Below are 13,579 nucleotides of genomic sequence, written 5' to 3' on the forward strand. Positions count from 1 at the left end.
CCCAAAGAGGTGATTCCAAATCCCTCACTTGTGCTGTTCGTGCTCAGTCAGAGTCTGAGAGGAGGTAGTAACAGAGAAGAGGCAGCATTCACAAGTAGCTGGACTAGGGGGAACGGAGGTCTGAGACTGGGATGAAGTTTAATAAAAGTAAGCGTAGAGCTTGAGTCCTGGGAAGCGAGCAGAACCTGAAGAACCTTGTGGGGGAAGAGGAGGAAGAGGAGTGGAAAGGTAAGATTAAGGGGGAGATGAAAGAGGATTTTCTTAGAGAAGTGTTCTTAGCTCTGTGACACTAGAAGCTCTGGGTGGAAGTTACAGGGGAGCTGATTTCAACGTAACAGGTGCGATAGGCTGAATCATGGCTCCCCAGAGATGCCCACACCTGTATTCATATCTGTGAATATGTCACATTACATGGCAAAGGGGAATTAAAGTTGGAACCAGCAGGTAGGAAGAATGTCTTGGATTATTCGAGTGGGCCCAGTGTAGTCCCAGGCCTCCATAAAAGTGGAAGAGGGAGGCAAAAGAAGACACTCAGAGAGAAAACAGCTGGAAGTGTGAGAAGGACTCGGCTGGTGTTGCTGACTTGGAAGATGGAGGAAGGGGCTCCGGGACAGGGGTGGCGGATGGTCTCAGAAGCGGGAAGAAGCAAGGAAACAGAGCCTTCCCCAGGGCCTCCAGGAAGGAGTACAGCCCTGCCAATACCTCCGGCTTAGCCTGCGGAGACCCAAGTTGGATTTCTGACCTACAGAAGTGTAAGATAATAAATTTGTATTGTTTTAAGCCACTAAATTTGTGGTAATTTGTTACAGCAGCAGAGAAAACAAATACAACAGGAAAAAGAACTACCTAACAGTTAAGACTGTCCAGCAGCGTTACTGAAGTGTAGTGATTTTCCTGTGTCTGAAAATACGTGGCCATAAGGCAAGTGCAGGTCAGGATGCTGCGGAAAGGAGGTGGGAGGGCGAGGAGGCCTCTGAACTCAGTTCGTACTTAGGGTCTCTGTTTCTAGAGCAAACTGGGAGAATTAGAAGGGCCTGGTTCCCTAGACTGGGCCTCCCCAGCCCCGTTTCCAAGTTTTGTTTTTTAACACAGCAGAACCATGACCAACTTTTTTTTTTTTGGCTAGCTTGTGCCCAGAGGATAGGATATGGTTTGACTTTGGAATTTATTGGGAAGATAAGTTTGCTGGATTTTAGCTGTTTCTTGGATTTTTGTATTTATTTGCTTTTAGAAAATATCCTGTGGTCAGATAAAAGCTGATCAGGCAGAAATAGTTTGAATCTCTGATAGCAGTGCATTTTTTACTCATTTTCTTGCTTTCAGAACTACATGAAATTGCTTTGCTTTCCACCCAGAGTTGGGTGGGGAGGGTGTTCAGTAGGGTGGGTAATGAACTCAGTGGCGAATCCCAGACTCATTATAGACTTTGCCTCTTTTGTTGTTGATTTAGTGCCAGCATTCTTTCTTTGACATTACCTTTGCTTCACAGGAGTTTGGTGACTGTATTTTTTTCTAGAATAGTCATCATACCATCAGCTGACAGATAATTATCTTTCACATCAATACCTCCTCCTAGAAAATTCCTGAAGAGCAGCTGTGATGTGGTTGGGTGGCTATATGATGTTTTCCATGTTCAGTTTGCTGTTATAGTAGCAAAGTAGTTCTTTACTGTTAGTTGAGAAGCCTTTAAAAATCTAACCTATTAAATTTACACTAATAGTTAAATATAAAATTTTCTCAAACTGTTAAAACAAGATAATTCAGAAACTGTGCCTCTATCGACGTGAATGCTAAAGTGCACCTAGATGCTATGGCCCAGCAATTCCACTTCTAGGAACACCCAGCAGAAACACTTGCATGTGTTCATCAAAAGCACATCCAAGAACGTTCATAGTAGCACTCTTCATAATAGGTCCAATGTGGAAACATTGCAAATGTCTATGAGTGATACTAATGGCATGGATAGATTGTGGGATTTTCCATTCAGTAGAATATTCTACAGTGATAAGGATGAATGAACCACACACAACAACATGGTTGAATCTTACAAACAAAATCCTAAGCAAACAAAACTAAAGAGAGATTTAAATGCTGTGTGATTATACTTGTTTAAAATTCAAAAACACCAGACAAAGGTAATGTGTGATGTTTTAGGATCATGGCCACCCTGGGGAGGTGTGGGGGTGATTGTGACTGGAAGGGAGGCTATTGGGGGGGTTCTGTTCTGTTCTGTTTCTTCCTCTGGCTGCTGGGTTTACTTGACGAAAATTAACCAAGCTGTAAACTTCCAATTTGTGCACTTCTCTGAATGTATATTTTAATTTTTTGCAAAAACATTAACAACATTAAAACTTATTTGTTGAGATGCTTCCTAAGAGTAGGTTGGGTAGTCTTTAATAACTTCCTTTTTGATACTTCATATTATAACTACAGATCATCTGTTCCAAATTAAAACTATATTAAAATTGGGGAGTTCTAAGAGGCAGAGGTAAAGCTAAGGTGAGGTGATGAGCCTGGTCTGCCCTAGGTGCAGGCAATAGGGAGTTCAGAATTTAGAAACAATGGCAAAGCCATAAAAATCAGTTTCCTTTTTATTATCACCACATGGTCACAGTTCTAAACAAAAGATCATTGAGAAAATAAAAAAAATCTTTTGGCCTAAGTCCTAAATAATTGGCAGAGTTAGTGTTGAATTTTTATTTCATATATACATGTTTATAACATATATATGCTTCTAATTAGCACATATATTAATTATCCATTACTTCTTCAATAACACATGTGGACTCAGCCTAGTATTCATTTCCAGGATAAGTTCTTAATATAGTTTGGAATTGTTTGAACTTGGTTCAGGTGCTGGTTGAATGTACTACTTCTTCCAGTGGCTAAACAGGTTTGTAAATAAGCAACAGTAGCATAATGATTGTGAAAAAGAGGAAACAGAACTTAAGTTACTTCAATTCTGTCATTCTCCATTTCTGCTTTTGGAGTTTTTATGTGTAAAATTTTAAACAGCTGAAATAGAATGCTAATTATTCCTGGAAATAATTTTGTCAACTAAAGGAAGGGAGTCTTAAAAATGATCCGCTCTAGTCGTCAAGTCTGCTAGGTGTGCCCCTGCTTCCACTAGTGTGGCGTAAACGTAGAACCTCATGTAGATGGAAACAGGACAGCTGTGAACATTTTCAGCAATTTTGCTCACATCAAATCATGGTGAATACCACACTTAGCTTGGTTAGTGTTTTAAAATTGTATATATTGACATTATTTTGTGAAATTTAAGTTAGTTGAGATTGACAGTTTTTTTAAAACAACCTAACTCTATTGACTCTGCCACTGGCAGCCTCCCCCCCAACTACTAATTTCCCTGTATTCCATCCCACACTCCACTTTGTACACCAAAAACACCAGACTGCTTTTTTCTTTTAGAGATGGGGTCTTGCTATGTTGCCCAGGCTACTCTCGAACTCCTGGGCTCAAGCTATCCTCCAGTCCAAGCCTCCCAAGTAGCGGGGACTACAGGCATGCACCACCGTGCTTGACTTTTCAGACTGCTTTTGATTATTCACCAGTCTTTTAAAACAACTTGATTACATACTAATAACTAGTTATTAGTAATAACAACTAACTAGTAATACAAATAACTAGTTTGAGTTACAATATTAGCTCACAGTTTAATCATAGCACGTGACTACTCTTTCAAAGCTGGAAATTTTTTAAAGTTAAAAATTTCTACTATACCTTTTCTGCTCAACATAAACTTCTTATTGTAATTTATTGGAAGCATCCTAAATATTCACCAGTAGAGCATGTATTAAGTTATGGCACATCTGTGCAATAGAATAGTATGCGGCCACTAGAAAGTGTGTCTGTTCATTATTTTAAATGGTTGTTCTTTATTATGCTAATATTCTATATCGGTCCTGTGAGTTCTAAGATGTATACATGTATATATTTTTTAAAAGTAAGGTTTAGAATAGTGAATGTAGTATGCTACTCTTTGTACAAAAAAGGAGGAAATGTGTATGGTTAAATATCTAAATGCTAAATATCCTAAAAGGATGTTTGAGAAATGGGTAACACTGGTTCCCTGTGATTATTCCTGAAAATAATTTTGTCAAATAAAGGAGGGGGAGTGGTTTAAAAATGATGCCACCTCTGGGGAGGTTGGCAAGTTCGTGGGTTCATGCCCTTTTTACAGTTTTACAGTTTGATTTTTTTTCCCCTTTACTTTTTACAAAAATACTGAAACTTTTTGGCACAAGCTACATCATAACAGTAAGAGCATTAATCCCACCACCGTGAAACACCTGAGCCACTTTTCAAAGCCATGTGTTTCGAGGTGGAAGCAAAACAAGACAGCGGCAGTTCTTGAAGGTAACAACTGCCCTATGGAAAGCGTGATGGTAATTCAGTGTTGAGAGCTCCCGTGTGCGAGGAGGGATTGGTAGCCTTTCTCCCCTGGAGGCTGCAGCTCAGTTAGACCCAGGGGCCTCTTCAGCCCTGGGTAGCTCAGATGCAGATCTCAGCTAGGGAAAGACATGCATCATTTCCTGCTAAGCTGCTCTTTTGTAGAGCCAAATGTTAAACCCTTGAATGTGGGAAAAATGCACACCTGGGTATTTTTATTTATTTATGATTTGTACCCCATAAAATCCAAACAGCAAAATGTGAGAAAGCTTACTAGATTTATGAATAATATAAAACCGGACAAATACAAGTTGAAGCAGATTGGAAACCAGTAAAAGGAGCTGGACCCTGGCTGTTAGTCGCTATTAGAAGCACCTGGGACAAGTCAATTACTGGAGCTGAGCACTGAATTTAGCTTGGGATTTCTTGGCACGTAAGGTGAAAGGGGGAATATAGAGAATATGGGTTTTCTTTAGTTGAGGGCAGAAAATAGGAAGTTTTGGCTAAGGAGATGGATATTTTCCTGATACTCAATTCAAGAAGGAAATTCAAATGCAGGTCCTTACTGAAAAATATATAAGATAACTCAGGTCTTCATGGTGGGGTTAGTACCTGTCGAGGGATTAAAATTAGTCAAAATGTGCCAAATCTCACAACATACAAAGTCCTTGACACCCACCTCTGTCTGAGCAGCCACCACACCTGCCCACATACTGTCATCTCTTGTTTGGATGCCGTGTTGCCTCCTGATATCCATCTGCACTCACTCTGCTCCTTTCCAGAGTCTTCTCTGAGCTGTGGTCAGAGGTGCCTTTTTGGAATGCAGGTCTGATCGTGCCCTGTTACTGTGCCAGTCCTGTCTGCTTGTCACTCCTGTGTCCTTCAGCCTTAGGATATGAGACCAAACCCTCCCACCTCCCCAGCTCTCTTGCCATCCTCTCTCCCTTACTGTTTCTTTCTTTAGTGTGCCCTTTGAACACCCTTATTCTCTCTTAAGGAATACTCCATGTCTTCTTTCTTTGTATCCCAGCTGCATCATCATCAGAAGCATCGCAGACCCTGGGGGACCACTCCGCACTGTGGCTTGTTCTCATCTCCCCCTGTACCTTCCATGGTGGGGCTTATCTCTGCTGTGATGTCTTCATTACTAAATCTTAAGCCCCACAAGAGCAGGGACTGGCTCAGCTTTTGCTCACATTTTCATTCCCACCTCTAAGCACATCACCTGGTCTATAGTAGGGGATCTGTAGCTACTTGAGGGAAGGGGGAACCGTTAATCAGTGAGTATCTTAGTCCGTTTTGTGTTGCTATAACAGAATACCACAGACTAGGTAATTAATAAAGAACAGAATCTATTTCTCACATTGCTAGAGGCTGGGAAGTCAAAGATCCAGGCACCAGCATGTGGTGAGGCCTTGCTGGGTGTGCTCTCATGATAGAAGGCAGAAGGGGCCGGGGGAGGGAAAGCCAGCTGACTCCCGAAAACCCTTTTTATAGCTGTATGAGCCCATTCTTGAGGGCAGAGCCCTCGACACCGGAACACCTTCCCAAAGCCCCCACCTTCCAACACTGTTGCATTGCAGATTCAGTTTCCAACACGTGAACTTTGGGGGCCATGTTCAGACCATAGCAGTGACCCACACACTGCAGCAGCCACCTTCTGCAATGGACGGTGTATCCTGCCGAGACATTTCTCTCTGAAGCACAGCGCTAATCGCATCACTTCCTGGTACCAAAACTTTCCAGGAGTCCCCATTTCTTAGAGGATGCAATCCACACCCCTTCTTTAGTCCTCCTGGACCTGGGCTCAAGTTACACTTCCAAACTCACTTCTCCCAGCCTGCACTGTTACCCCAGCCCAGCCTTCTCTCATTTGCCAATCTTAACTATCCCTAATTAGGACCCCTGGTTGAAAGTAATGCCTTCCATTGTTGGAACTGAGTACCTTTGATGTGGTACTTATTTCCTATCTTAATGATAATTATTTTATGTCTCTATCTCCCATATTAGGTTGTAACCAAGTCCTGTATAATATCTAGCATGAGCCTCCCATTGTAGGTACTTAATAAACGTGTTAAATGAGTGGCAATTTGTGTTAATTATTTAGCATCATTGTGAGCCGGTCTTTAATAGGAACTGTTTCCCCTCCAGATGCTGTAATTTTGTAACAGGAACAGTAAAGTTTCTGCTTTTACTTATATAACAAATGGCTAGTCAGCTGCAAAGTCTCTGTTATTTTAAATATCTCTAAAGGTTAGTGAATATGAATCTAATTCATATCCTGTTTTCTGCACATACTTCATAGACCTTGTGGACCTTTTATTGCAAGGGCACAGAATTATTCTGATACTGAATGCAAGAAAGTAAAAGGAAATCAGTACATGCAGCATGTCAGTTCAAGGGAAGATTGCCTAAATTAGCACCCTCTTCAAAAAATGGCTGATGGGCATTGAACTTGTTCACCGAGCCACCTGCCCAAGCCAACCCTCTCCCCCTCCCCCACATAGAGGTCTTACCCTGACAGTTACTGCTTGGTGCCCTGGGATGAGAGAATAACTCCCACCTCCGTTTCCTTTCCAACAGGCTGATTTAAACTGCAATATTCAAGATGATGCCGGGGCTTTTTATGGTGTAACCAGTCAGTATGAGAGTTCTGAAAATATGACAGTCACCTGTTCCACCAAAGTTTGCTCTTTTGGGAAGCAAGTAGTAGAAAAAGTAGAGGTAAGTTGGCTTCTGTATACCAGAATCTTCGTTCCAGGGCAGACCATTGTCTTCCTTTAAACCTTCATTGGGACAGAGAGTTGTACTTTTTGGATGTCTCCTCCTTCCTCCTCACCCTGCCTCCCACTTCTTTTTCGTATTACTTCGAAAAAAGGCAAAATGATTTGGAAGGACATGGAAAACAGCAAGTAGGAAGTCCCGGGCCAGCTTTCTCTGAGTCTAAAGTCGGCCCTGCCCTGCCCAGCCAGTGCTGTGCACCTCTGTGTGAGACCTCGTGGGGTGCCCTGGCCCCTGTCAGAATAGTGCCCTGCCCACCCCACCCCAGATCCAAGGGCACTCCCAGGCATCACAGATAACAGTCAAGGTGGTATTCAACTGATGGGCACCTGCCTCCTAAAACCCTAACACCTTGGGTTTGATATTGTTGCTTTTGCAATTTCTACTCCCTTCATTATAATTATTATAAATGTATTTCATATATTAGGATCGAATATCTATTTATGCCTTTTATATTTTATGCCTCCCTCCCTTTTAAAAAACGTATGTTTGTTTGAGCAGGGTGAGCTGCTTTGTGTGAATGTTTGCAGCTGGCATTCCCTTTAAGCTTGTAATTTCCAGTGTCTTTCACTCATCACCCTGTCGGGATGTGTTCAGTGAGGAGTTTTTCTTCACAGCAGTCCTGGACCTCTCAGGTCCAGAAGCCCAGTCTGACTGCACAAAGACTTTGCATTGAGGGGTGAGAGAGAGGATGCACTGGGGGAGAGAGGGAACAGACCTTGGGCTAAGCAATGAGGATTTGATGTGCTGCAGGCTGTCTTCACTTTCTGAGCACAAAGCATGGGCTCTGTGAGGGGATTGCTAAGGAGGGTTGTACTGGCAGAGGAGGATATGGGGGAGTTCACTTAGATGGTCAGTTTGAGCTCAGCAGTCGGGAGCCTTACTAAAATGGTGGCCCTGGGAATCCAGGACATTTCGAGTGGAACTTAGAAACCAATTGGATATTAAAGATTAAAGTGGAGGGAGAGCCATGGGTCACATTCATATTTTATGCTTGGAAGGACAGTACTGCCACTAGCAGAGATGAGGAAATAAGGTGTTCTAGAGGAAATCACCAGGGGATGATTATAGATGCAAGTCTAGAATTTGGGCGGTAGGTAAAGACTGGAAATTGGGAACCCTAAGCATTAAGGGTAATTAAAGCTTCGGGAAGGAGAACTAGCTACAGAGGAATGGCAAGAGCACAGGAATATGGATTAAATTTGGGGAGCAGCAGCCAGCCCTGGGGTGAGTAGGAGGGAGACACAAACAGACTAGGGAGGAGGCGAGGTGGCTCAACACAGTGTCTGGGAGGCCCTAGGAGAGGGTTCCAGGGCTGGGAGACCTGGAAGCAGATGGACCGCCATCTCCCTCTGAGCAGGAGGCAACAAAGTTACCTGTGGGTGGCGGGAGCGTGGAAGGTGCGTGTTAGGCAGTGATGTCAGGGATGTTTCCTGTAGATGGAATTCCCTGCCTGAACAGGCACCTGTGAGAAAAGATGAACCAAACAGGTTACCCAGTTTCCCAGATTTCAAATCATTCTTCATGTCCTCAGATGATACACTCAAAGCTCTCTGCGAGTTCAGGGAGCAGGGAGAGGTTGCTTTTGACCCATAAAAATCCCAGGAATTTTAATGGAGAGGCTGGTGTGTGTGGCAGGTGATGTTTACATTTAAGCCTTTCATCCCTGTAGAATGTATGTCTGCGTTTGGTGTGAAATGAGAGCCTGTTCATATTTTCTTCCAAACAGGTGGGCATTTGTGTCAAAGCCATTTACTAAATGATTCATCTTTTTCCACTTGAACAGATTTGTCCTCTTTAAGTTACCATATATTCTGGGAGCTATTTCTGAAGTCTCTCTATTCTGTTCCACTCTCAATTTTCTCTACATAGCCCAATACCACGTTGATTTGATTACAATGTGTTTATAGTGTGTTCTGATATCTGGTGGGATAAGTCGATCTCACTGTTATTCTTTTTCATATATTTTCTTAGCTACTAACCAGCATTTATCTTCCAAATAATTCAGTCATTTAAAAATGTAAAGAAAAAGCACACACCTTGTTTGAGCAATCTAATTGTAATTACACTAGATTTATATGTTATTTTTTGGAAAAAATTGATGTGTTATTGATATTAAATCTTTCCAAGCAAGAACCTATTTGCATTTCCATTTCAATTTGTTATTTTAATGAGATTTTATAGTTTTCATCATATAGATTTGTCCATTTCTTGTTAAATATATTTGTAAGTATTATATAATTTGTCATTTCCCATTTCTAGTACCTAAATACTAGAATAGAAAAAAGCTCTTGGATTTTGCATATCTGTCTTCAATATGGCCATCTTAGCAAATTTTTCCCCTAGATTCTTGGGTCTTGTAAGTATGTAATCTTAGTGGCAGCAAAAAAAAAAAGAAAAAAAAAGAAAGCCTTATTTTATTTTATCTCTTCTTCTTTTCTACTATTTATGCCAGTTTTTCTCCTCACTCTCTTTCCATTCGCTAAAATGTTCAACACAGTTGTATAAAGAAATAGCAGTGGTAGCTATCCTGTGTAGTTACTGATGGTAGGAGAAATAGTTTTGGAGTTTTGCCATTTAGGATTATATTGTTGATTTTTATAAATGGTTTTTATTACTAATTTAAGCGCTTTCTATTCCTATTTTGGGATTTTTAATAGTAATAGCCACAGTATTTTATCACATGCCCTTTCAACAACTCTTGCTACATGATTTTTCTCCAATTTGTTGACGTAACAAGCTAAGTTCATACATTTTCTGTGTATGAACCACCACAGCCTTCCTGGAGAAGTCCTACGTCCAATACATTGCTGGGTTCTATTTGCTAATATTTTACTTAGAATTTGCACGTTTCATAATTGATGCTAATCTATACATTTTTATAATCTTTGTCAAATTTCAGTATTGAATGTGCATTCATTTCATGAAAAGAATTGGGATATTGACTTTTTCTGTGGCCTAGCATAGTTTAAATAACACTGGAAGTAACCATTCTTTAAAAGTTACATAAAACTTATCTCTAAACTATCTGGTTTTTATACCTTTTTTCAGCGTCTATTATTTATTTGTTTTTAATGGGCAAATAAAAATTTTATGTATTGTACACAATATAAAATGCTTTGAAATATGTACATTCTGGAAGGGCCAAATTGAGCTAATTAACATATGCATTACCTCACATACTTCCTTGTAGTGAGAACACTTAAGTCTTAACAATTTTCTTTTTTTTTAAATTTTTTATTGATACATAATAATTGTACATATTCATGGAATACATGGTATATTTTGATACAAGCATATAACGTATAATGATCAAATCAGGGTAACTGGGACATGATTCACCTGAAACATTTATCATTGCTTTATGTTGGGAACATTTGAAAATTTCTAGCTATTTTGAAATATAATAAATTATTAACTATAGTTGCCCTATTGCATTATTGAACACTAGAACATTTTCCTTCTATTTAAGTTTTACCCATTAGTCAACACCTCTTCATTACCCCTTCCCACCACCCTTACCGACCTCTAGTAGCCACCATTCTATTCACTACCTCCGTGTTCTCTTAGCAATTTTCAAGACTACAATACCTTGTTATTAACTCTAGTCACTATGTTGTATAGTAGAGCTCTTGAACTTATTCCTCCTGTCTAACTGAAATTGTGGAGCCTTTGTCATCTCTACCTTCTCTGATGGTAGATCTCTAAACAACTTTTTAGTTCTGGTCATTTCTACAGTAATTGACCTATTGACATTTTCCACTTCTTTTTGGTTCAGGATTAACAATTTGTATTTTTCTGGGAAAGCGTCCCTATCCACTAGGTTTTCTTTGCCTGTTTTTTTTTTTTTTTGCCTTAGAGTTATATAAAGTAATCTCTAATATATCTTCTAATCTCCTATAATTGTGGCTTAGCCTCTTTTCCTTCTTCTTTTAAGTGTGAGAGGTTTATTTTATTTTGTCTTTCTAAAGAACTAGTTTTAAACTTCTGTCTGCATTTTAAATTTCTATTTCATTGATTTGAGCTTTTATCTTTATTAATATCCTATTCCTGGTTTCCTTTGGTTTCTCGGTGGTTTTGGCTTATTTTGTGGTTTCTTTTTAATTTTTAAAGATGTGTATTTAATTCTGTAATTTTTCATCTTTAATGATAAAACCATGAGGCAGCTTCATTAAGTTTTCTTCAAGTATAGTTTCATTGTATCCCCTAAGTTTTGATGTATTCTTTTTTCATTGTGCTTTTAGATAGTTTGTAATTTCCTTCCTAATTCTTTTTGATCTAACGTTACCTAGGAGTGTGTTTCTTATTTCTGAGTATTTCAGTGGGATCTTCAAACTGCATATATAGTATTAATAGTATTTCTTCCCTCCCTCCCTTTCTCCCCCGCCTCTGTCCCCCCCCCCCTTCCTTCCCTCCCTCCCTCCCTCCCTCATTCAGGGGCTAATGATCAGTGTGAAATAGCCAATTTTTTTCTAAAGTAGAGAAATTAGCTGTATTGGTTTTTAGCCTGTGTGGCTTTATCACAGTAAAGAGGAATTTTCTTTGGGCTCTTTGACAAATTGTAAATTGCTGGGGCCTGCTCTCACAGATCTCCTCCAGGTAAAGAATTGCTAAGGCTGTTATATTTTTTTCTGACCTTTGCTAAAAGGATCTATCAAACTCTTCTTTAAAGCTATCATCTTTCTAACTATTTTTATTTCCAGAAAAATAATGGATTCCATGTAAGTTTGGAGAATAGGATTTTTTTTAACTAAGTAAACTATATACACAGTATAGCATATAGCAGATGATTCATGTTGAAAAAGGAAAATGCTTTCATAGGCACTAATATCAGTCATATGTACTTTGAAGTCAAAAGTGTAAAAATGCTCAAATCCTTTTTTTCCTCACAGACGGAGTATGCAAGGTTTGAGAATGGACGATTTGTATACCGAATAAACCGCTCCCCGATGTGTGAATATATGATCAACTTCATCCACAAGCTCAAACACTTACCAGAGAAATATATGATGAACAGTGTTTTGGAAAACTTTACAATTTTATTGGTAATTGTTTCATCTCTTTCCTAGTGGGCCTGGGAGGAGCCAGCGCCTGGGCTGAGGAAACAGACCAGGCTGTTGGTGGTCAGTCAGTCCCGGTGGGCAGTCAGCATTGACTTTACAGCATCCTCAAAGCACAGACGATCTCAGCTCTGGCTGCAGAGTAGAAAGACCTGCAGAACTTTCTAAAAAATCCTGACACCCAGATTGCATCCTAGATCCATTAAATGAGAGTCTCTGTGCATAGGACCTAGGTACATGTGTTTTTTTAAGTTCCCCGGATAATTCCAATGTTAGCCAGGTTTGAGTCTCAGCAGCAACATGGCGTACAAATCATAAATGAGGCAAAAGCTTGAGTCAGTAGATTCATACTTCAAACATACCTTGACTTATTTCATGAAGAATTTGCAAGGCCTTATAAGAAGTGACATGCATTAAGATAGGAAAATATAAGCTCTTAATACCGGGAGAACTATAAATTAGAAGAGAATGCAGTGACCAGAACTTAGGGAAGGAAATGTTCCTCACAGGCTGAAAAATCTGGTTAAAACTTAATGGGCAGCTAAAGAAAAACAGAAACAATAGCATTCAAGGTCTGCAGTGGGAAAATGCACCAGTGCCCCTGGACAATGCTGTGTGTGTGTTTCTCTGATATTTAACTTCAAAATAAATTTCTCCTGGGAGCTTCATTTGGGAACTTGGGAAGGTTATTAGGAACAGTGTCATCCTCAAAATATAAAATATGCAGTCATGGGTTTTGTAAGCCTCATTTTTAAAAAATAACATTCTTTGATTAAACTGAAAAAAAAAAATCTTGGTAGAAACAATCTTGCTAAAAGGGGCAGCAAGGCTATATTGTGACCAAATACCCAGCCCTCTGAAAGTCTACTTTATTAATCTTTGCAGTAGGATGAAGAACTAGAATACTTAGAGCAGGAATTCTTTACCTCGTGTTTTTTTTTTTTTGGTTCCATTGGGACAGTGGTTCTCAGTCAGTGGTGTGCTGGTTTTAAAAAAAAAGCCTCTTTCCCAATTCCCTAAAACCTTTTGACTATTTCCACGGTGTAAATATGCCCTCCATGGGCAATATCAAGCTACCCATGGTGGTTCAACTCATGAAATTTCTTAACATTTAACGGCAACTTTCATGAGCCAGTAGGAGCCAGGTCTTATATATCACTGTAAAAAAAAAAAAAGGTAAAAACCCTCAGCATATTATATTCATCCAAGAAGCTTTTAAGCAGTGAGTCCTAGCCCCTCCCACATATGGATAAAATCAGAACTCCTGGGGTGGGGCCCAGCATCGTGTTTTTTGTTTATTTTTAAAGCTCCCCAGGTAGTTCTCCTAT

General features: G+C 39.8%; 1 protein-coding gene across 5 annotated transcripts in view; it reads left to right on the top strand.

Annotated features, from left to right (window-relative positions):
* The window catches only part of TEAD1 (TEA domain transcription factor 1), a 240,853-nt gene that overhangs the window by 222,271 nt on the left and 5,003 nt on the right, over positions 1-13,579 (top strand). For all 5 annotated transcript variants that reach the window (XM_045557552.1, XM_045557553.1, XM_045557554.1 and 2 more), the window contains 2 exons: positions 6,994-7,134; positions 12,084-12,236. In XM_045557552.1, the coding sequence (XP_045413508.1) occupies positions 6,994-7,134; positions 12,084-12,236 (294 nt within the window). The remainder of the gene's footprint in view (positions 1-6,993; positions 7,135-12,083; positions 12,237-13,579) is intronic.

This window comes from Lemur catta, chromosome 7 (genome assembly GCF_020740605.2).
Source record: "Lemur catta isolate mLemCat1 chromosome 7, mLemCat1.pri, whole genome shotgun sequence".
Lineage (NCBI taxonomy): Eukaryota > Metazoa > Chordata > Mammalia > Primates > Lemuridae > Lemur > Lemur catta.